We start from the raw sequence: 23,409 nt of genomic DNA on the forward strand, positions 1-23,409 counted from the left end.
ACCCTTAAATTTATTTCAGAATTGTTCTCAGTCTGAGAAGAGGTTTCTTCAGTGCCCTGTGGGTGGGGAAAGTGGTATGAAATGACTACATCAAGTCCAAAATTGCTCTGAAGTACTGAAGCCCTGGATACTTAAGAAACATAACAGTATTTGCCAGATTCTGTCCCTCAAATGGCAGCAAAGGCCAAAGCAAAGGGAGATTTAATGAGGTAATGAGAAGACTGTATAAGTAACACATGACTAACTAGAGCTTCTCTCTGAAATTTCAAGCTTCAGTAACTCCAAAAAACTTGGTATTTGTGACATGGGGTGTGTTTGTGAGAAATGTTTGCTCTGAGGCTTCTTCTCAAGCAGTAACCTACAACAGGTTTGGTTTGATTCTGTATTCCTGCAAAGGCATGTTAGATGCAGTATGCATCTACATTTTTTAGTCTACAACAGATGAAGGCAAGCAAACAAAAACCTCAGTTTTCTGTCAACATAGAGCATGTGTGAAGGGCTGTGTCTGCTGTAACTGATTTTTTTGCAGATAATTCAGTGCATGCATTAGAACCCAACTGCAGAGAAGGCAGCAGACATTGACACACATCAAGGAGATCTGTCTTGGAGCCTCTCTTGGACAAATGCTCACCGGGTTCTGATTATCCTTTTTATCATTTCTCACAAATAGTAAATGCAATTGGGACAGCTTTGCTCATGGCCTTCAGCATCAGATAGCTAAGGCATCATATGAACAAAAGCTGTCCTGGGAGGCAAAGCGGAGGTTGCAGTTGAGTATTCTTGTTTGAAGAGATGATAATTTAAGAAGTAAGGAAATCTCTCACATCTTATTTTGCTTTTGTTCATGAATTTAGTGGAATTGCTTCATTGTTACAGGAGTCAAAGTGAGAAATTCGAAGTGGGGACAGAACCATCAGGTGGAGAAGTTCTGATAGCACAGAGGGGGAGCATGCACTGGGAAATGCTCAGTCCTGCTACTTTCCCCTGTTTAGGATACAAAAAGCATACTTTAGAGTTCCAGTCTTCAATGGAAAGTACTGGAAATCTGACTGTCCAGACATTATAGCTGAAAGACTAAGCCTTCCACATAAACAAAATTAATTTATCTCAGTTATGCTTCTAACAAAATATTAATCTATTTACAAATATTTCTAATTAAAAAAAGAAAAAAAAAAAAAAAAGCACCTAGAGCTCCTGCACATTTTATGTGAGGACATCACTGCAGTTTCAGTTCCAAGATAGCTTAATGTTCTTGCAGGCTGCTAGAGAACATAGTTGCAACTGCACATATTACGGGTTTTGTATTAAACGGCCATCTCAAGGCAGTGGAAAGAAAGCAGCATTGTTCCCGGGCTGTTTTTCACAGGCCTGTATTCATATCTCATCCTTGTTGTTTGCAGGAGAGGCAGATGTGAACCAGAACAATGGGACCTCCACGAAGAGCCCAGCGGTGACAGACTCCAAAGGCACAGCGGACCCGAAGAATGCCTGGCCCCAGTCCCACCCAGCTGACACGGCCGGTCGCCCCCACTTGATCCGCCTCTTTTCCCGAGATGCCCCAGGGAGAGAAGACAACACCTTCAAAGATCGGCCCTCAGAGTCAGACGAGCTACAGACCATCCAAGAGGACAGTGCAGCAGCTTCAGAGAATTCGGATTTGATGGCTTCACAAAAACGCTCCTCTTTCCGGCACGGATCAAAAATGGCATCGGCAAGCACTACAGACCATGCTCGACATGGATCTCCAAGGCACAGAGACTCGGGTCTACTTGACTCGCTGGGCAGATTCTTTGGAGGTGACAGACACGTTCCCCGGCGGGGCTTCGGCAAGGTGAGCTCTGAGGAATAAAGAACTGCACAGCTACAGGAAAAAAAAAAAAAGTACAAAAAAAGAAAAGAGGAAGGGTGGGACTGAAAAGAATAACCACGATAATGCAACAGTTGACTTAGCCAGCAAGACAGTACTTGCAGTTGTGTAACTTAATGCTTGGCTTTGATCTGAAAATAACAACAACAAAAAAAAAAACATAGATCTGAGAAACACAAGGAGCTATTTCTGGGTTGTGACAAGGAGTATTAGAAATGCAGGTGGCTTTAGAAACATTACCAAGTGGAATTTCTATGAGCATTTTATACGGTGCGTTATGTGCATTTGTATGCTGTGCTGTTTAGAGAGAGACATGAGCCTGCTTCTGTGTTGTTTTTAAATATTTGCAAAACTGAGCTGGATGAAAGCACTAAATGCAAGATGATGGCTAGATAGTTGGGCAGTAATGTGGGACAGACTTGGAAATATATGATGGAAAAAGAACAGTGGCCAGATTCTCAGCCTGCTTGCATAAGAGCATATTTTAAAGTCAGTTGATGGCATTGCTGAGGGGACAGGCTGACAGGTGTGCAAAAAAGTCCAGCTAAGACTTATATTTTAAGCACTTAATATCTTAATATCAGAAATTGTGTAACAAAATCATTTATGCATTCTGACTTAAAAATCAAGGTATAGATGAAAGGATACTGTACTGTTTCCTCTCCTAGGATTCATCAGCATCCTTTGATAAGTATGATAGATACTGTATGTTGTTCACTATTCCTGGAGAGCCAAAACTCATGTTATCAATCACGTAGCAAGGGGTACAGTGAAAATAAGCACTCTTGTGTTTGTGTGTTTACACACTACAAAACCATTTGAACTGCTCCTAAAACCCTCATTTTAGCTAAATGTATTCTTTGATACAGTTGCTCAAATTGTATATGTTACAAACAGCAATGCTCCTACTTGCCAGCTACTTTTGAGAACCTGTGCTATCTGCTCCCCCATGGTGCTTGCTAGGATGGATCGCTACATACAGCTTTCCCAAACCAGTTGTAATTATGCCATTACATTAGTGTTTTAATGGGGATCTGTGATTGTGTGACACCTGCAGGCTGTCAGTGCACTGCTCAGCTCTGGACTTGGAAGCACAGCTTGTACTTGTGCTTCCCTAAAGAGCTGGTGCACCGTGTAGACCACTGGATGAAAAATGCTGTACAACCTCAGGATCACAGCTACAGCAGCTTCTCAACTTGGGCACTAGGACTAAGCAAGCTGGGTATTCTGGTCTTCTTGTTTCTCATAGTAACAAATTGGGGTCAATCATGTTTATGACGATAATGCTTACGACAAAGATTCATCTACTAAAGATGGAGATGTTCATATGACTGTCACTAGAACATTCAACAAGCAGTTGCTGTGATTAATTCTCACTTTTCTAAACTGCAAATATCACAAATTGTTCCCAACAATGCTATGTTCTGCAACCTCACTGGCTAGGCTCAACTCTTGCTCTTTTATCCATATACTGTATTACTCAACGGCAAATCATATATGAAATGTTCTTAATGCTAAGAAAACATTACCAAAAACTTAGGCTATTACAAAGGTGTGCGTACGCCTTTGCTTAGCAATAAAACAAACCAACCACCCCACTTTTTAGTAGCGATGACTAAATCATGGCTGCAAGTTGTACAGAGTTGTGTATTGTATCCTTTCATGTAAACATGATTGCTTTGCTTCTGTGCAGCTCCCTACATAATCCATCATGTGAGAGGACAGAGTGCCATCTGTCTTATCTCTGTTGCCATTCAGTTAAGTTAATTTGAGGCACTTAACATCTGCACAACTAGTCCAGAATTATGAATGGTTAACACTTTTTTGCTTGGTAGAAGTAATTTCTTTAAAAAAGAAAAGACTACATTTAATGTTGGAGTCCTGGCTTACATATTTCAGCTGGAAGCACAGAGAGGCTTTGTCATCTTGGCAAAAGCCAGTCACACCAGCACTGACTTCAGTGCCAAAGCATCTCTGTCCCCATTTATCACAATGATAATATTGATACATGAAAACATATCTTGGGAAACTATTCCATAGGAGAGTTTCAGTGCTGAAGATGTTGAACAAGTGCCACAAACAGTTTTTGGTTTTTTTTTTTTAACTATTATTTATTTAGGCTTTGAATCAATGCCTTTTGGTTTCTTGTATCAAGGAAGGCTTGTGGTGTCATTTATTTATACGTATGTATACAGAGGACATTGAGATGGCTAAATAATTTTATTTGTACTTAAAACCTAAATAGCTGCAATTTGCTGAGTTTTGTAGAGTGTCAGAGTAGTGATACACACCAGAGGTGTTCAAGGAAGAGCTGAACAAGAATGATGTCTTCTGGCAGTTTTCCAAACTCTGCTAAGGAAACAGGGCCTTGCTAAATAAGATACTACCCCAAAAAGCACCTTAAAATAGAGGAGTTCCTGGGACTGTACTGTTTATTTGCTTGCAGTCAAGTTTTGAAGCTTTTTAAAAACAGTTCTGCATCTGCCTTCCTCGTGCCCATCCTTTCTCAAGTGAGCTGTGCCCAGTGGGGGAGCATGCATCTCAACTGCCCACGCCAGCAAGCACTGGAATGCAAAGACAATACTTGCTCTTTGTACAAATTTAGGGCTGACATTCAAGCAAAACACAGTATAAATTCTTTGTGGAGGCATTTTCATCTTTCAGCCATAGCTGTAAAGCACATAAATGAATAATATCCACTATTGTGTAAAGAAAGGTGGGGTAGGAACAAAGAAGCAGCTGTTGTGTGGCCTCCTTTTCTCCCTTGGAGCAGATTTCTCCCTTATCATGGAATTCTGAAGTTAAATTAAGAGCCTGTAGGCGTCCCAGGGGAGTAAATAAAAACAGAAGTACTGGAATGTACAGAAATACTTTCTCCTCTACAGGGCAGCAGTGCATTTGCCATTGTTTTCTCCACCTCAGCCCCATCGAGATTTTGATAAGAATCATCAACCAAAAGCACAGCTTGAATTTTGAGCTTACAGAACTTGATTAAGGTAGAAAATTCCAAGCACAGTTACTGTTACCCCCAGCTTAATTTTAGTCGTATTACAGAAGATGTTAAAAGGGTGACAGAACAAACCTGCAGTGCAGACATTTCCAGAAGCACACAACACAGCAGTGTAACTATAAATTATGTTCGTTCTAATCTTTATGGAATATTTATCTAAACATCTGTGAAGTATATGGGCAATTTTATGTTACAGTGATCAAACCTCACTCTGTCTCTTAGGTCTTAACATGTATTCAGCTTCAGTATGTGCTGAGTGCTCTTTTGTTTCTTTATGGGAACACCTGTGACTAAATCAGTTGGTTATGCTTCTGTAATTCTTTTCTTTATGATTTTTTTTGTTGTTGTTATGCTAGGGTTGGACTGTGAAACAAAAACTTCGGTCCCAGTTTAACATTATGTATTAACATACTAAACTTTAAATTACATTTGTGACAAAATGCAGTGGAGCAAAAAATGGTGAATGGCAGTGAATGAGAGGCTGGGTGAGAGAAAAATGGATTGAGTCATCTTCTGTATTTTACTTCAGTTTTCTGTGTAACCGTGTGAAGTTCTCCTGTGGCCTGTATGAAGCCTTGCACCTGCATTTCCTACCCACTCTGTGTGTTTGGGTGCAAAGGGTATGGAAGGTGGACACAGATTTCCTACCCTAGGGCTAGGAGGTAGCTGAGTTCTGTGCTCCTCAAAGTGAGCAGAAGCAGGGATGATTGTAATGGGGAGCTGAAGAAAACCTTGCAGTTAAAGATGCATATGCATAAGGTCTCAAAGAACGACAGGGGCCTACATGATTGTCAGAGCACCCATTGATCTTTTTCTCTTAGCACGTTGAACTCAATCTAATCTTTTGCTAAGCTTTGATGTATCCTATGGCACTGAGAGAAAAGTAGTTACAGCAGTGCTAGTTTGCCTGTCAATACTGTGATCTTTTACTTCCAAGTCTTGGTTTTCAGGGAGTGGCATTGCTCACCAGATTCTGGCTTTGTAAACCTGCCGCGCAAGCAACGTGTGTGTAAATATTTTGGATATAGCTTATGGTGATTGACTGTAACAGTTTGGTTTTAATCTTTTGCTTTCTATGTGCTTTGTTTATATACTCATTAAACTGTTTACATGACAAAACTGGCGTACTAATGATTTAATTTCTTTTAAATACTTTTAATATATTAACAGAAACACAGCAAGCAAACCACTTCACAGCACGAGAGGGCAGACAAAGTAATTAAAAGTAACTAAATTTGTGGGAAGTGTATTTGACAAAGAAATAAAGCTTACCTTTTAGATAGGAGATGATGAAGATGATAGGCTGCACATCCGCATGGGGTGAACTGAATCTAGCTTCTCGTTTTCACAGCACTTAGTAAGGGGTGATGCAGCACCTAACAGTGAATTAGTGTCAGAATTTCCAGTTTCACTGACGTTCATTCAGTCTGTTAGGCTTCTGAGCACTTTAGACTTGTCTGCTTAAAAAAAAAAAAAAAAAAACAAGTAACCTGCACAAAAGAAGCAAATATTAACAGGTAAGTGCTGCATATCACCTGACAAGTGGAAGGCTCGGGAGCCAACGTCGCACAAGACGCGGTTTAACATCTTCGTTTAACACACATAACCCATAGCTGTTATACATGCTTAACATTTAACACATGATTTCATTCACCGAAGCCAATTATCTCTTGCATCTTGAAACCTTCATTCCTGTGAATTTGGAAATCAAATTAGCTCAGATGCGATACTTAGAAGAGCGAGCAGTAATTCTTGGTAAAATGTTGGTTTCGTATCGTGTCCTGAATGCAGGAATGGGGCAAAACGCAGTCAGAAATGAGACAAAGCAGCAGCCAAAGATTTCAATGAGAATTTGAAGGGGAAATCACCATTGGATGGGCAGGAAAAGTCTATGCACTTAACTGCTTTTAGAATATTTTATCCACTCAAATACCAGTAAATCAACCAAAGTATTGTAAAAATCACTCTGATCATTCTACAGCAAAATACTTCCCCTTTTTATGACATTTATAACAGTATGTTCCACCTCAATTTCTGCTGGCTTGTTTCTGGAGACTTCTACCCACCAGCTCATGTAATACTCTGTTTAAAAAGGAGATAATGGTGCTCCCTAGAAATCCGACCATGCCTTATTTGGGCTTAAACAACTGGGAAAGGCAGGGAGGGAACCCAGAGCTCACACTGGTCCAGTGAATATGTCCAAAGTATAGCATAATGCTTTGCACTACCCAATGTTACATCTCTCTCACTATGTCTACTTTTTCTTGTGCAACCAAGCCATATTATTTGTAAATCAATCACTTTATATTTTAATCCATTCCGTTGTTTGTTATATAAGCTCAATTCCTTACAGACCATGAGCTGTTATCCTTAGCACTTTTGCCATCCTGGGGTGCCCAAATCAGTTTTGAACTTCATAGCTATTTTGAGATTGCAACTAAGTAAATGCACCTTAATAGAAAACTGAGAAAAAAGTTAATAGTCTGTTTTGCTAACCTTATTTTGTACCACTGTCATCACATGTTATTAGCAGCAGTTGGTGGCTTTCATTTCATGTACTGATGTAAAATACCCGATGGAGCTGCTGAGATGTTGTCAAGGTAGATGTGCACAGTTACCCATCGCACAATAAAGTTTCATTTGAGCTACACAAAGTCCATCACCACTGCTTTAAGATGTTGTTATTGGATCTCTCCAGTCTTTCGTTTGTAACACACTTACTCACTTTTTCATTTTTGACATTTCATACAATTAACAAACCTCAGGGTTTGGAGGCCACTTTTTCTCCCTCCTTGTTTTATAGCAACTACATCATTGGCATTTTCACCTCTGAGAGTATTAGTTTCAAAGAAATATGCTGTTAACTATGCCACGTGTAATTATTTTGTAATAGTTTTCTCTCTTTGCCACTGTATTTTTTTCCTAACTTATGCTGCTATCAGCAATAATACATATAAACAATTGCGCATGAGTTCAGCATGTCTTTTTTTTTTTTCTTTTCAACCTATCACAGGCAGAAAAGAAACAGAACATGGCCAATGCCTTCAAATAAGAGCACTGATAAAGCAGTGTAAGGTTTGAGGGGTTGGCGTTGTGCTGGTGTTAGCAATTTGAGAGAGGAAGCGTTTTATGAAATGAAACCAGCACCACTTTTACCTCTGCTCAGGGCTGTAACCTTCTTCTTAACTGTTTTTCTGGTCAGCAGTTGTATGGTGATAGCATACACTTGGTATTTATGTAGTTTAGTTTTCCAAATAATTATCATCTTTTATTGCATTTGCTTCTTGATTATATGCACATATTAGGCATTGGGCCTCCTTAACGTTTTCACATATTTCTGCTTTTCTTGCTATTATCCATAACCGCAACATTACTTTATTTTGATATAACCTTTCCCAAACATGTAGGCTGTTGGCAACATTCAATGATAAACATCTCATCTGTGATACTGTTCACATTGTGGCCGTATACATCTAAGTCCTTATGGCTGGGAGGTTTGTCAGTGGCAGAAGCTACCTGAAAACTACCCTGAGAATCCCTATCCACAACCTCTTCTCTTGGAATGACTCTTCTCAAAGAAGACTTATGCTGGGTTTCTATAGAGGTAGTTTCCATAAGGCTCCATTTGCAATGTCTGAATGACACCACCTTGATATAAGCAGCAGACAACAATACTGAAGATGCAGCAGAGTCTATACCTGAGTAGATGAAGAGCCTCCTCATCATGAAAAACATTTTAATAAAATGACTAATGCTAAGCAGAAAAATGTTGCAGAAAAGTAAATTGGAAAAAAATAAACATGAGGAAAAGCCCAGAGGTAAAAGCCCATTCTCTCACTCAAAACTGCCATAAAACAGGTCCATTACCCTGAAGCACTGCCAAGATTCTTCATTTGCCCCCTATAAGTTTTTACTGTCACTTTCTAATTTGTGAACCATAATCAAGAAATTAAGGAGTAGAAGGGTTTTGGAGAAGCACGGTTCTGGATCATTGATGCTCACTTACCTTTCCTGATGGACTGTACTACATATTGCCTCCTTCTTCAGGCTGTCTCTGCATTATCTTTGGGTTTCTTTTCAATCATCTCAGTTCTTTCCTCCAGCATGTTTTGTCCCCATCTTTGCTTTGGTTCCTCCTCTTTCTGTTCACCACCTATTTCAAGGCAAAAGAGTGCAATCCTGAGCTCAAGTTGCCATGAGAGATCCAGGTTGGGTATTAGGAAAAACTTCTCATCAAGAGCGGTGTGAGGCAGTGGCACAGGCTGCCCAGGGAGGTGGTGGGGGTCACTGTCCATGGAGGTGTTCAGGAACCATGTGGACGTAGCACTGAGGGATGTGGTAAGTGGGCAATATTGGTGGTAGGTGAACAGTTGGGCTAGATGATCTTAGAGGTCTTTTCCAACTTTAATAACTCTGTAATTCCACACAGGACTGGAAGCCACAATCTCCAAGACTCTCCATCTTTCTCTCTACCAATCTGCTCTGTTTCTTCGAGCAACTCAGTTTGGTTCCATCTTAATGTCTGTAAGAAATTTAGAGTACCATGACAAAGCTACATGGCTCATCCTTTTTGAAGTGATTAGAAAAGTTCACTGAGTTAGATAAACATTTATAAATCACTTACAGTATCTCCTTTGGACCAGCATGGGGGGGAATGTGTAGGCTTTTTCCTCATTTACTGCAACAAGTCAGTAAATTGTGGACAGCCTGGAAGAAACGCCATCAGCTCTGAGGCAAATACTACATACAAAACACCCCTGAATTCTGAAATGAAACAAATTCCATATCCAAACATTTGTCAGTCTTCCCATGATTGCTCTGCTCAAACTACATATAGTATAATGGTGTATATAACCCCCTTCCCACTTGGAAGTCTGCTTTGAAACACTTTTAATGTTTAAAGGACATTTTTTTTCTACCAGCACTGCTGCGAATTTCTTAATGGGGTTAAGCATCACTTCCCGCAGTGGAACAGTTTGGTTTTATATGGCAATCTGAATGTACTTTTAATATCCCTATCTTTTTTAAATGCACAGATTTTTTTATGATCCATGCACAGTGACTTCTGTGAAGATAAGCCACTGAAAACCATGAAACCCACTGAACCCATGAAGAATGTCCATTGCTTTTCACTCTTACACATGTCAAAAACAACATGTACAAGGTTTGATTTTAAATCAGCTATTTTCCAGTTTCATATGCATCTTGATTTTTCCAGGCAGCAAAATTACATATTAATGATAGCAATAGGAATCTGAAAAGCTGTACATTCGGTACTCCTGAGCTAAAACACCTCAATGTATTATCACTAATACATATCATCTACTGCGTGGGAATTAGAAGCTCTAAGTTTGTCTTTACATGTATGTGCAGTCTCTGTTTATAAGAAGTGATCTTACGGGGAACAAGAGGTGTTAGAGCTTATAATACACATTGTAAAGTCTCCATTAATAAGTAAGAGCTGCAAGACTCATTGTTTACACCAAGCAAAAGCAGAGACGCACTTCACAGGATCTCAATGTCACTAAATGCTGCCATTGTTCAGCCACGTTTTTACACTCACCATCATATCTGAAGGCAAAATCAAGTGGAATACTCAGAGTACTTATCTGCACTTGCTTTAAATGAAAGTGAATCTAATCTCCCAAATCTCACTGCTCTCAAGTTAGATGAATGTATCACAAAACAGAATTAACAAACTCAGTATTCAAATGTTTGAAGCAAAAGGCCTCTAACTCCATTTACCAAACACCCCAAGACCTCTTCCCTCTCACCTCCTACAGAGTCAGACTGCGGGCATTAACACCACTCAGCAATTACAAAGTGCCACAGAGAACATCAGGAAAATTGGTCAGGGCTACTGTGTCAGAAAAGTGAGCGTTTATTCAGGGATATTCATCACAATCAGAGATGTAATACTCTTGCAGAAAAAGCCAGAGTGGAACACGTGCTGAACTGCACGTAGATTCTTGTAACTGCGTGAGAGAGAAGGCAATCAGCACACACACCAACAGCTCTGTCAGGGTTTTCAATACAGTGGAGTGACACAGGGAATGGAATGTCCACATACAGCTACTGTGCATGCTGCTTTTCTTTGCACTGTACTGAAAGTCACTGTAGTGTCTTAGTGGCCAACTCACATATAACACATTGGCACAGGGAAATAACACGACTTCCCAGTAACTACAAGGAAGAGCCACAAAGCACTCCCATACCGAATCAGCCCCAAATACAGAATAACCTGGAGTATTTGACAAATATACACATGTCCATATTTACATTAATAATCCTTAAACTTAATTTCACAATGGATTTGCAAACTATGTCTTTGTCATCAGATCTCCCACACACAGCCTAAGCGAATACCCAGCATCGGCCAAAATTGCCTATTAACATTATTGAAGAATCTTTCCCCCATGGCTTTTTTTTTTTCTTGGCACATGTATAGCCAAGCTGGCTTAGCTGTCAAGCACAAAGTTAACAGAGAGTGATGGAAAGATGAGCACTCCTCTCTGTTTCGACTGGTTTCTGCCAATGGCTGTTTTCTACAAGTTGCACTGGTACAGAGGAACCATTGTTTCAGTGTTTGTAAACAGAACCCAAGAGGCCTAAATCTTTTTCTGGGAAAGGAGGAGATGATAGACTCTTTAGCAGGGTCTATAATGATAGAACAAGGGGAAATGGTTTCAAGCTCAGGGAGGGTAGATTTAGGTTGCATATGAGGAAAAAGTCTTTTACAGTGAGGGTGGTGAGGCACTGGAACACACTGCCTAGTGCTGCAGTTGATGCCCATCCCTGGAGACTTTCAAGGCAAAGCTGGATCAGGCCCTGAACAACCTGATCTAGCTGTGGTGTCCAACTCCCCTGCTTCATTACAAGGGAGTTGGACTAGATGACCTTCAGAGGTCCCTTCCAACTCTAAGGATTCTATGACACTAAATTCAGGACTATCCTTTGCAAGTGTGTTTCATAATCTATAGCCAAGTTTGCTTTCCATTGGCAACACTCTAAAAGCTGAAAGTCAGGAAAACACTGCAACTACCTGAACACACTCAAATTTAATTTTTAACACCTACAGGTATCAATTATTGCTCTTCTGAGGGAAATGCCTTTTGTAGATCATGGATGTGTGCAATGTCAGGAAAATAAAAACCACTGAGCTTTTCCTTCTCCCCTTTAGGTCTCCAAAAATTGAAAGGACATACTTGAGGTGGAAGAGAGAATCCAACAGCTTATACACGAAAGGGAAACATGTAATTTAGACTTCGAATACTCGAAGATGCTGTCCACACATAAAACTTCTGATCATATGAAAGAAAAGCTCATGATTTGTAACAGTGGGAAACACTGTTGTAAATTCATACAGAACCATCCTTATCCTTAAAAATAGGTTCGGATTTGCTACTGCTGATTCACTATAAAGAGGACCCAAGCAAAGACTTGGCACCACAGATCCAAGAAATTTTGTAGTCACTGCACGGTAACATTTTTCAGTGAGATAAATTATTAGTGCTTCATGATGGACCAGAATGCTAAAATCAAGAAACTCAGACTCCACTACATTGTAAAACAGAATTGTTCCCACCTTTTTGTGCCTGGTAGCAATCAGTAGCCCACTGCAGAATGGCAAGATACATCTGCTCATCATGTATTCCATTGGGCTTCATGTAGATTGACAGCAACCTGCTGTTAAGACATTGTGATCTGCAACACTGCTGAAGGAGAAGTGTAAAAGAACACGATCAGGGTGTTTATGATAAACATATATCAATGTTCTCTTTAAATACAAACTTAAAAGACAACATGGCAGAGGTAACTTGTTCTGAGCACGTCTTGGTGTTCTCCTCCTCATTGCAACACTGCTCATGAGCCCAGGAGTCCCACTACAACAACACAACCAAGTCCTTCTGTAGCAAGTTGAGCCATGTTCTTCTATGTGACAAAAGCAAAGTATATTCTAAGTAACTGCCCATACTGTTCCAGAGTCAAATATTCATTCTGTTTGGAAGAGCTTATGTTTTCTCACTGCAGATTTCTATTTCCGTTTAGAAGCCAATGAAATCTGTATCACCCATGTGGTACTTGTAAGAGATGCCACTGTTATTTCCATTCTCTCCTGCCTTCCATGTTGCACACAGCTGGGATCTGTTGTGCTGGGAGAGAAGCACCGTACCTTGACATTGACAATGATGGACAGACATTTGTCATTTGGGTCACTCATAGGTACAGATTCTTTTTTCTAAACTTCGTCCTGCTGCATCCATTGAGAAATAGCTACATGATTTTTTTTGACATTATTTTTACTGCAACAACTGCATTGTGCTCTCAGTATTCACTCTGTACAATGTCTTTATTTCTGTCCTTTTGTCCTCAGTGAGTGCACTTTTCTGCACTGCTACAGGAACACTACTGAAAATAGAAATATTGTCAGTCTCATTTCATTACTTCACTCCAAAACACAGTTGCTCTTGCAGTTCATTGGTGCTATGCAATCTACGACAATGGAAAAAATCAGATACAATCCATTCCTGCACTCCCATGGAGAATGATCCAGCTTAAGTTTTTTCAGGCTTTATCTCTAAAATTGCATCCTATGTTCCAACTTCAAAGGAAGAAAAACTGTAAAGTTTCTGCTATCAGAATTGTCCCAGATTTAGTTCCACGCCGACCTGTAATGCTGTTACAAACACGCACACCATTATACAAATACATGTGCGCAACATATGTATGCATTTGACACAATAGCATCTTTGCCACTGTATCAAAAAATTGTTCCTTTGCAGCACTGATAACTTTCTGACTCAATCCCTACAGATTTTCAAGGTATTCCTCTCTCCTTCCCCTCCCACTAAGTGAGCCTTTCCCAACAGCTGCTGGTCTCCTTTCTCCCTGCTGACCAGACTCTGCTGTTGTTGCAGGATATACACGCAGCCAGGGCCAGCCATGTAGGCTCCATCCCCCAGAGATCTCAGCACGGCCGGCCTGGTGATGACAACCCTGTAGTCCACTTCTTCAAGAACATTGTAAGTTCCACTTCTTCTCATTACGCACTACGACTCTACTTCAGATCCACCTATAATCAAATATCCCACAGTTGTTACCCTTTACTAACGAATTCTTCTACACTTTTGAGCTAACCATGCAAATTCAGTGTAATTTTACCCAAAAACAAGAACTATGCTAAAGTGTTACACAAAAGTGGGTGAACCCTCAATTAGCACAGACACATTGTAAACTGTAAAGCAGTTGTTGTAATTATGCAGCTTCACCATTTACAAGGTTTGTGCTGCTGTCTTTGTCAACCAGTGTATTTGTTTAAAAAGAGATTAAAAAACGCTCACATGGCAATAAAAACAAAATTAACAACTAATCCATAAGGCCTAATAACTCCTGGAGACATTCAAAGTTTCCTGGAGACACTCAAAGTCATGATGGACAGGGCTTTGAGCAACTGATGGAGCTGTGGGTGCTCCTGCTCATTGCAGGGGAGTTGGACTAAGTGACCTTTGAAGGTTCCTTCCAACTCAAACCATTCTATTATTCTCTGAATTTGCTTGATGATTATCTCCATTCACTCTTCCTTTGGCTTTATAACTTTTTTTGGTTGTTTTTCAGGTCTCACCCCGTACTCCTCCTCCAATGCAAGCGAAGGTAAGAGCTGGGCATGGCTCAGGCAGTGCCCATGAGTCTTTGGGGCTCGTTTATACCACTTCAACTACCAGTCCATTTGTTTTCTTTAATCATGATAAATAGAAATCAAGAGTTTGCCAAGTCAGGGACCAAGACAAAAAAGCCATGGTTTTTCTCTCCTCATGCATTTTCTGATTTGCTGCATGACACCTAAATTAAAGCCAAATGTTGGCGTCTTTTATATCTAAATTTTGTTGTGGGTGCTTCACACAGCATACTAACAATAGGTACAGCTGTCAGCCAAGCCTCAACCTCCAGGGACTGTTTTCACACTGATAAGCTGACAACTCCCACAGCCCATGACTGATGAACGATGGCGAGTGATGGAGGCTCTTGTGATTCTGACTGAGAACTTCACCTTTTTCATTTTATGAAATGACTGATGCTTCATTATCTGGCCAATTTGTCATTGTTTTTCACTACATTCTCAACACCTTCTGATCCAATGTTCTCTAGTGACCATTGTGTCATTGTTTCTGTTTCTTCCATGTGCAGGGAAGAGGACTGTCCCTCACCAGATTTAGCTGGGTAGGTGATGAATGTGCTTTCAGAAACAGCCATTTTATTTACCAGGCCAAAGCATATCTTGCTCCACTGCCTCAAGCTGCTGCAGCAATGCGATAATTTTGTTTTGTCTCAGTTTTGCTATTTTGCTTTTCCTGTTCTACTTTCCTCCCTCCTCCCACAGCACTTTAAGATGGTAATCGAGTCGCTCGCTCTTATCCAGCACACTGACAGCCTCGCAACAAACATTTCTTTTGCTTCAGCATGGAGGGAACATGCATGACAAAGCTGTCACCCTTTAAACCTCCTGGGAGACCCACTGCTGCAGGTTTCTTCTCATGGGAAGAACAAGGATGAGAGGGCAGGCGGTGTCCAGGTGGGGACGTGTCCCCAGTCAGCCCTATGGAACTAACACCGCCACTAATTCAAGTATTTGGTCTCACCTTTCCTTGCCATCTCTTCCAGCGTGAAGAGATCAGCCCAAGTTAGGCAAGTTCCTCCTCTAGTTATCACAGCTAATTAAATCCTACTTCTCTGCTGCAGGTTTGGTTCTACAACGAGAAGAACGCGTGCATTTTAAGCTAAAAAAAAATACTACAGCCTTCAAGCTGTTACACATTTCTTTCACTGCCAACAGAACACCAACTTAACTTCATGCATAATCACCTCAGAACTTGTGAATTGAATTTATTTTTTATTTAAGTTTTGTCATGCAGGTTAACGCTCTGAGCATCCGCTTTTGATTATTAGTTGTTCTTTTACAGATTGTCTCCCTCAGGTATCAGCACACTGAGAAAACTTCCTAATGCTTGCCCTCACCCTGGCTTATTACTTAAAAGATCATTTTATTGAAACTCCTTTAAGATTCTCAATGTTTCAGCGATGACAAAGAAAAATTACCATGTGAACATGCACTTAATGTCAATGTTGATTTGAAACATACACCAAACTCTTTCATTGCAGGGTGGTGAAGGACACAAGCCGGGATACGGAAGTGGAAAATTCTATGAGCACAAATCTGCTCACAAGGGACATAAGGGATCCTATCACGAGGGCCAGGGCACTCTTTCCAAAATCTTTAAACTGGTAAAGTACAATTGAACTTACCGTAAGTGCAAACAGTTGAGCCCAGGGAAAAGCTGAGTGCAGCCCAACCTCTCCAGGAGCTGCTATGTTTCCATAAAGCTTTGGAAGGAAGTAGGCATTCACAAAGAAATCTGCCTTATAAAATCACCTCGTAAATAGGTAAACCATTTGACAAGAGGTTAGGCTTCAGGTAAATGGTTTCTTTAGTTTGTTTTTGACAAAAAAAGACGACTGAAAATGCAGAATATTTCAGTTTTACAAATGGAATCTTTAGAAATAAAAGTTAAATACTTCAATTATCCTGAAACACCCACTTACAAATCATTCCCATTTCAAGTATTTCAGAAGGGCTCCAATCCATTGCCTGCTTTAAGAATCAAAACAAACACTCAGAGTTGAGCCTGGCTCTCACCTGTGTAAATCTCCAAAAGAAAGTTTCTCATCATGCAAGTCTCTGCCTGGTGCAAGTCCAGAGCATCTCAGCAGAACATAGGCCAGGCCTTTTTAACCTTCTGTGTAAGGAAAAAGACACATGAAAAGCGCGTTTTGTGGGAAAAGAAATTAGCCAAATCTCAAATCAAAATAAACAAGTAAAAAAATTAAGAAATTCCAAGCTTTCAGCTTGGATTCCCTTTGCTATAAAAGCCACAGAGCTTTTCTCAAATGTATGAATTGTTACAAATATAATCAATGAGAGCTACTTTTTTTTTTTTTTTTTTGGATGCACAAACACATCACTTTCATAAGGAAGACCTGAATAAGAACATGCATGTACAACTAACACATGCCTAGCTATGTATGAGAAATATGAGAATAAATTAATCCTATGTGAAAGTATATGAGAAGCAATTAGTTCATGTAAAAATTCAAATAAGACTTTGCAATATACCAGAGTCATTTTCATTTAGATACGCAAGGTTTTGGGTTAGACTGATATTTGTCCAACATGTAGCCCTACGCACACAGTGCCTTGTTGTTAATTAACTCCATTCCTCCTTCCCCAGGGAGGCTCTGGCTCCCGGCCTGGATCACGGTCTGGCTCACCAGTTGCGAGGCGCTGAAGCTCTACGATGCCATTCAAGGATCACGCACTCTGCTTCATAATCTAACTGCCTTAAAATTAATAACAACTGCAAGAATTACCTAGCTAGATGCAGTCCATTACTTAGTGCCAATTAGGTTCTGCATGCAGTAGATGATACAAACTTCTATTGGCAATCCCTGACCAACAGTTGAATGAAAGGAACAAATAAAGTAGCTTTACTAGCTGTTCTCCCTATTTCACATAGAGTAACAAGACGTATGACTACTCATTCTCCTTCAGGGTGCCCTAACTGTATGCTGGACTTCATTATTTCTCCCAGGCTCCTAATCTGAACTCCAGCCTTCTGGTTTCATTTTAGTGAAGGTCAGAATCGCAAATAAAGAGTTAATGTCTTGGATACTGAGCACTGCCATTAATGAGCTTTTGAAACGCTGCTGTAAAAACAAACACAAAATCCATCGTGTGCAGAAGTTGTAAGGACTGTTTATCCAAATCTTTTTTTTTTTTTTTTTGATTTGGGACTTTGGTTTGGTTTCTGTTTTAATCTTCCTTCTCTCACTCACAGAATAATTTATTTTCATAACAGGATTAGGCAGTCACAGAAAGGTTCACCAAACATTGCGAGTTCAAGGTATGTGAAATGTGGGAGGGGGCAGATGTAGTAGAATCAATACGATGCAGAGCAATGGCAATAAGGAAACGCTTTCCGCACCACAAATTGCTCAGCGCATCCAAACCATTAGAATTAAGAGTAGATGAGGGAGAGAAAGAGGATTTCAAATTTGAGTTAGACTAATGCTAAGAAACAAGGGATATTCCCAGCAATGAAACATCAGATCGCACATGTGACCACTGGACGTCACTGTTGCTCCACACAAACTGCTGCAACAGCATAAACTTTGCAGCAAAGTAAGTAATTATATATATACGTGAATAAGTCTAATTTCTGAAAGAGAGCCCTTCAGTACTGGTGTCTCAGATAGTCCTGCACATCTCATGAGAGAACTTTAAACCTTGCTCTTGGTATTGCAGCAGCGTTGTATTTGGTTGGCTCTTCTTTTGACTGAGTAACACCTGAATGCCTGTTAAGGGCAGCGCACCAAAGCAAACTCATAGTAAACTACTGTGAACATTTAACTGTTGTACTGTAGTTGCCTCATAGAAATGAGTTATAACAGAGTTAGATTTAGATATTAATTGTTCACAGATAACTAAAATGAGTGTGTGGCAATGGTATTTCCAACCACACGTAGAGAATACAAGGCTCTTCTGAATTGCACTGTTTTATTACTTAAACTCACCATTCCTTCAAGCTCTTCACTAAATGTCTGATTACTTACTTTCTTTTTTAGTTTTAGCCCGTGTTGTAGACTGAGGTTAACGCTTCCCAAGTTGAAACTGCATCTGTGTCCAGTAGAAGTTACCTATACACACGTGTGTTAACTCACATCTAAATCTACTGTAGGTTTATATTCAGTGTCCATTAATACAAAGCAAGGGAAGATGGAGAATAGAAAATAGAGACTAAGGAAAACAAACCCACCAAAATTATATACACGTATTACATCTTCTGTTACCCGTGTTGTTTGCTATGTGTATTTTTCTATTGTAGCTTCATTCAGATTTATACTCGGCAACATAATAGTGGATTTAATTTGAAGACATATTGTTCTTATAGGAACAAAGCTTTTAAAATTTATCAAAATAAAGTAATCGATGTGTAATGAAACCTGAACCGTTTTTGTCTTTTGTAACATAGGCTGTGTACAAAAAAATGCTCCTTTTTTCCTCCTGCTATTTATTCAGTGCTGAAGATACTGGAAAATGCCTTAGTTGCACTTTCATAGGCTTCTTGTGACATTGACAGTGCCTGAGCACGGCCCACAAGGCTGATGCTATGACACAGGATTCATGGGACACCCAGGGGAACATTGCAAGTAAAAAAAAAAAAAAAAAACAACCCTATGGAATTCTGCTTTTGTAAATAAGAATAGCAAACAGTATCTTCCTGATCACAGTAGTAATACACCATTTGATTTTTAAAGAGCTCTACACAAGTAGAAAAGAACATTTAAGGTAAAAAGTTATCTAAAGCTGCTTCCTCCACTTCATCACACTCCTTTTCCCCCAGTACCCTTTCCCAAGGCTGGAAATGGCTTCTTTAAAATTTACTTCATATAGGAGAAAAGGTACGGTAATTTAATACAACATTTTTTCCAACATAAGTCTTGAGGGAAAGACTAAGACTGAAATCTAGTCTTAATTTTTCAGCAGTTTTGATGAAAACAAAACCAAACAGCACAATAAATGGCTGTATGACTTGTTAAAAAAAAAAAAAAGAGAACGGAGGACCAACACCAGATGTTTATTATTTCTTGTACTGAAGGCGGGGACATAAAACCAAAGAGAATCCTTGGGCAAGCACAAACCTACTACTGCAACAACCCAGAAAGAACTGAGGCACTCCTATGCCCTGTTCCCTTACGCACAATGCAATCTGATTCTTCAACAGAGTCCTTGGATAAGAGTTCTGCTTCCTAAGCAAGATGCATCTAACTCAATGTTTTCTAAAGCATTACTAATGTATTTGTTCCACTGTCTCATCAATACTGAACATCTGCTCGGAACACTTTCAATTCATTCTCACTGAGTAGCCTCAACAATGAAAATCTCTGTATGAAGATACTTGAAAATGGATTCCTGAAGTTCACCAACAAGAAGGTGGGGTGGTGCAGAGGGAAGCAAATAAAATACCACGTTACAAAACAGGTTTTAGAAAGTCTGTTTACTCTAACTGACAGGAGTGCAAATACTAAAGGAGAAGCAGACTGCATTGAAGAAAAGTGTCAGGGGATTACACGGCTCATGTTGTCTGTTTGTCTCTTCCAGGATTTGGAACACACACTCACTGCCTCTAATCAAGACAAAACACTTTGAGAAGTGACCACTTTAAAACTGCACCCCTTTATACATGACATAGTCTGTTTTTAGTACACGCTCTCTTAGTGTCAGTCACCACCATTTGTTAATTGCTGGCAAAAGAATCACAGCCAGAACAGGATGAATACCCCCCAAGCAGTCAGCAATCACACTGTCATTAGGAAGTATGGAACTGTGACCAGTTATAAAATCATCTTCTGTCATCACCTATGCAACAAACCATCTCCAATCAACTTTGCTGTGCATTTACTAGCTATTCTCTGAAAGTGTAGCAAAATGGTTTTATACATGCTACATACCATACAGCCCATCAGAACTGATTCAGGATTACACAGCTTCTAATCCTATGCAATTATGCATAAGAAGCATGCTATGCAAGGGGGTCAGCATGCCTTCAGAGAGCAACTGTAAAAGATATCTTTTTTGTATAGCTGAAACACTACTGCTATCTGGAAGGGAAGGCATTGCTGGGAGATCTTCATATACGCTCTTTAAATAAAACAGAGGCGTGCTTCTGTTAAACTGCTTTTAGTTTCCTAGAATTCAGGATGAAATTTAAAAAATACACAAAACGGGATTAGGAAAAGAGTAATATTATTTAACATGTTTTTGAATTAAATATTCCACATAACAAAAGTGTTATTTTCATGTCAACAACTATATTACTTATATACATATGCCAAAAGAATTAACAAAAGAATTAAGAGATGCCCTATCGAAAAAACAGTAATTTCTTGCTTCAGCAATCTGAAATAACTAGTTGGTATCATAGACAAAGTATAGACAATATTTACAAAAGAGAGCTTTTTGGATCTGAGAGCAATCATCTTTCAGAAAGTAAATTAAAATTCAGCTCTGTATTATAGTACAATGAAACCACTACTGATCTAGGAGTACTTGCAGCAAACCGAGAAGATGAACTTCCTGCAACCAGGATTAGTATTTACAAAATATACTGATCAGCCACACAGAGGCTCATATAACTTTAAATATACATATATATATACACACAAGCACACATATATATCTATATATATATGTAACATATAAATAAAATTCAAAAGAACAAGGTAAAAATAAGAAAAGAGCTTGTCTTTGGAATGTCTAAAAGATGACTATGTCTTTACTCCAGTGTTTCTTTGCTACGAATAGATTTAAGTGGCACCTTTCAAAGCACTGCTTTAGTCATCTAGGTAGTTTTGATGAAACAATGACTTAAACAACAAATAAAAGTAATATATTTCCGAAATCCACAAAGAAAACAATGAGTAATTTACAGATTTAAAGTAACTGTTTACAGCACTGAGTGATTTAGTATAATCTAGGTGACCTAGCGTGCATCTCACTTTCTGACTGCTAACATAAAACTGTACGTTGACTTCCCAAATTTAGCATATGGCTGTGCCTTTCACAGACACTGGGATACGTACCTGCTAATTCGATACAGCTAACATAAAAGAGGCCTTCCTTGTAACCCTTCCTGATTTGAATTCTCTTTAAATAGTAACTGCTGAGTTTAAAACCTCAAGCACTTTTATGTAGAAACAACCACCTGCCTCTGTGGTTGGAATGGAAATGAACACGCTCTCTCTCAAGAGCTTAACACAAGAAAAGCCATACATTCATGGCAATTTATTTCAACATTCTGAAAATGCACTAACTTAAAAAAAAAAAAAGAGCCTTTTCATGTGCCCTGTAAAAAGAAAAGAACTACTTTTTACTGCATGCATCTACTTGTAAAAAGAAAAGAACTACTTTTTACTGCATGCATCTACTTGTAACATTTTGTTTCCAAACTCAATTATTTCTTTAAATAGGTAAAAAGAAGAAAAAAAAGAAAGCTAACAGCTTCATGGTTTTCCCATGAAGTTATTATTCCCCTCCTTTAAAAATTCTACTCTAGTATGAAGTTCCAGTTCATTTTTCAAATAGATATACTGGCTGTGAATTAGAAGATGAAACTGTATACAGTATTACCTGAGTTCATTCATTCACAGACAACTTAGCACAGATTAAGTGATGATTTCACAATATTTTTTTACAAGCTTAAAAAAAGGACATTGATTCTTTAGGTAATTTTAGCAAATAATTAAAAAAATCTTATAATATATTATCTTATTGTTAATATTTCCAATGCTTGAAGTTTCAACTGTAAAATCCAACTTTTTCCTTCTCTGAAAACTTCTTTAGAGAAACTCAAGTCCCAAAAAAAAAAGTCAGCTTTCAGACATCAAGGTGTCATCGAAAAACACTGCCTATATTTTGCCATTCATTTGATGATTCTTGTACCACTTCTTCTAAATTCAGAGCGCGACTAATATCTTCCCCTTCTTGTTCTTGATTACTAGCAGGTTCTTGTACAGGACCTACAAGAAAAAAAGAAAATGAGTATGATTGGATGGGTAGTGTAAGACAAATGGAAATATGCTGAGAATTATTACTTGTGAATCAAAAAATCTATTATGCAACTACTTCATAGAGGCATCATACAAATATCACAGATTCTACAGATGCTACTTAAAAGAAAAAACATTTTGGGAAAAGCTACCCACAACAGACAAATATAATTAATTATTCCCCTATACTAGGTTTTGAACTTTCTATTTTAGCAATAGAGGGCTCCATCACAACTACGGAGCCATAAGCAGTAACCCATTTGTTTCAAAGTGTTATTTGGATCGTGTTCAACTATTAGCTCACCAACTCTTCAGCTTATTGATGTCTAATTCCTCAGTGACTTAGGGTAAACATTTTCTGATCTCCTAATAAACCATGCAGCTTCCTGTACTTGTCACTGCTAACACTGCGCTACATACCAGTGTAACCATGAGCCCGTTTCATATGTAGTTTCATATTGCTTTTCTGTGTAAATCCCATTGCACAGTAATCACACTTATAAGGCCTTTCTCCCGTGTGCTTTTTCATGTGAACTTGAAGAGCACTCTTCTGGTTAAAAGCCTTTTCACATAGCGTACACTGAAATGGCCGTTCCCCTAAAAGAGAAAAATGGAATTAATGTTCATTTAGACATATAAACTTCCAAATTCAATAAAAATAATTAAGACCACCTAGAAATTAAGTAGACACAAACACAATTTTTCCTCGTGTCTCTCTCCATGTGCTATGACTCCACATAATCAGAAAAACATCCTAAATGAAATATCAGAATATTGACATAAATCCTGTCATTGATACTGTTAAATTTCATATTCAAATTATATCAAAGCAAACTATTTAATAGAGATTTAAATTTATTTTTTTTTTAAC

At 39.0% G+C, this 23,409-nt stretch overlaps 2 protein-coding genes and 1 long non-coding RNA gene across 12 annotated transcripts in view; 1 reads left to right on the forward strand and 2 right to left on the reverse strand.

Annotated features, from left to right (window-relative positions):
• Positions 1-17,683, forward strand: part of MBP (myelin basic protein) — a 104,274-nt gene extending 86,591 nt beyond the window's left edge. For 2 of the 4 annotated variants that reach the window (XM_031589051.2, XM_031589052.2), the window contains exons 4-9: positions 1,401-1,831; positions 13,796-13,900; positions 14,493-14,528; positions 15,063-15,095; positions 16,035-16,157; positions 17,162-17,675. In XM_031589051.2, the coding sequence (XP_031444911.1) occupies positions 1,401-1,831; positions 13,796-13,900; positions 14,493-14,528; positions 15,063-15,095; positions 16,035-16,157; positions 17,162-17,218 (785 nt within the window). In that variant the 3' untranslated portion in view covers positions 17,219-17,675. Of the gene's footprint in view, positions 1-1,400; positions 1,832-13,795; positions 13,901-14,492; positions 14,529-15,062; positions 15,096-16,034; positions 16,158-17,161 lie in introns of all 4 variants that reach the window. The other 2 variants (XM_031589050.2, XM_031589053.2) reach the window with 2 other exon arrangements.
• On the reverse strand, positions 5,896-12,802 carry LOC149918515 (uncharacterized). Its single transcript, XR_016465083.1, has 3 exons — positions 12,463-12,802; positions 8,884-9,030; positions 5,896-6,334 (listed from the first exon to the last, which is right to left on the reverse strand). It is a non-coding gene; the product is annotated as an uncharacterized LOC149918515 (long non-coding RNA).
• Positions 17,684-22,378: 4,695 nt separating the features above from the next.
• ZNF236 (zinc finger protein 236) overlaps positions 22,379-23,409 on the reverse strand; it is a 67,265-nt gene continuing 66,234 nt past the window's right edge. For all 7 annotated transcript variants that reach the window (XM_090137297.1, XM_090137296.1, XM_090137295.1 and 4 more), the window contains 2 exons: positions 22,959-23,135; positions 22,379-22,508 (listed from right to left, as the gene is read on the reverse strand). In XM_090137297.1, coding sequence (XP_089993423.1) covers positions 22,381-22,508; positions 22,959-23,135 — 305 coding nt within the window. In that variant the 3' untranslated portion in view covers positions 22,379-22,380. The remainder of the gene's footprint in view (positions 22,509-22,958; positions 23,136-23,409) is intronic.

The sequence above is a fragment of the Phasianus colchicus genome, chromosome 3, assembly GCF_987193195.1.
Source record: "Phasianus colchicus chromosome 3, bPhaCol1.hap1.1, whole genome shotgun sequence".
NCBI classification, from domain to species: domain Eukaryota; kingdom Metazoa; phylum Chordata; class Aves; order Galliformes; family Phasianidae; genus Phasianus; species Phasianus colchicus.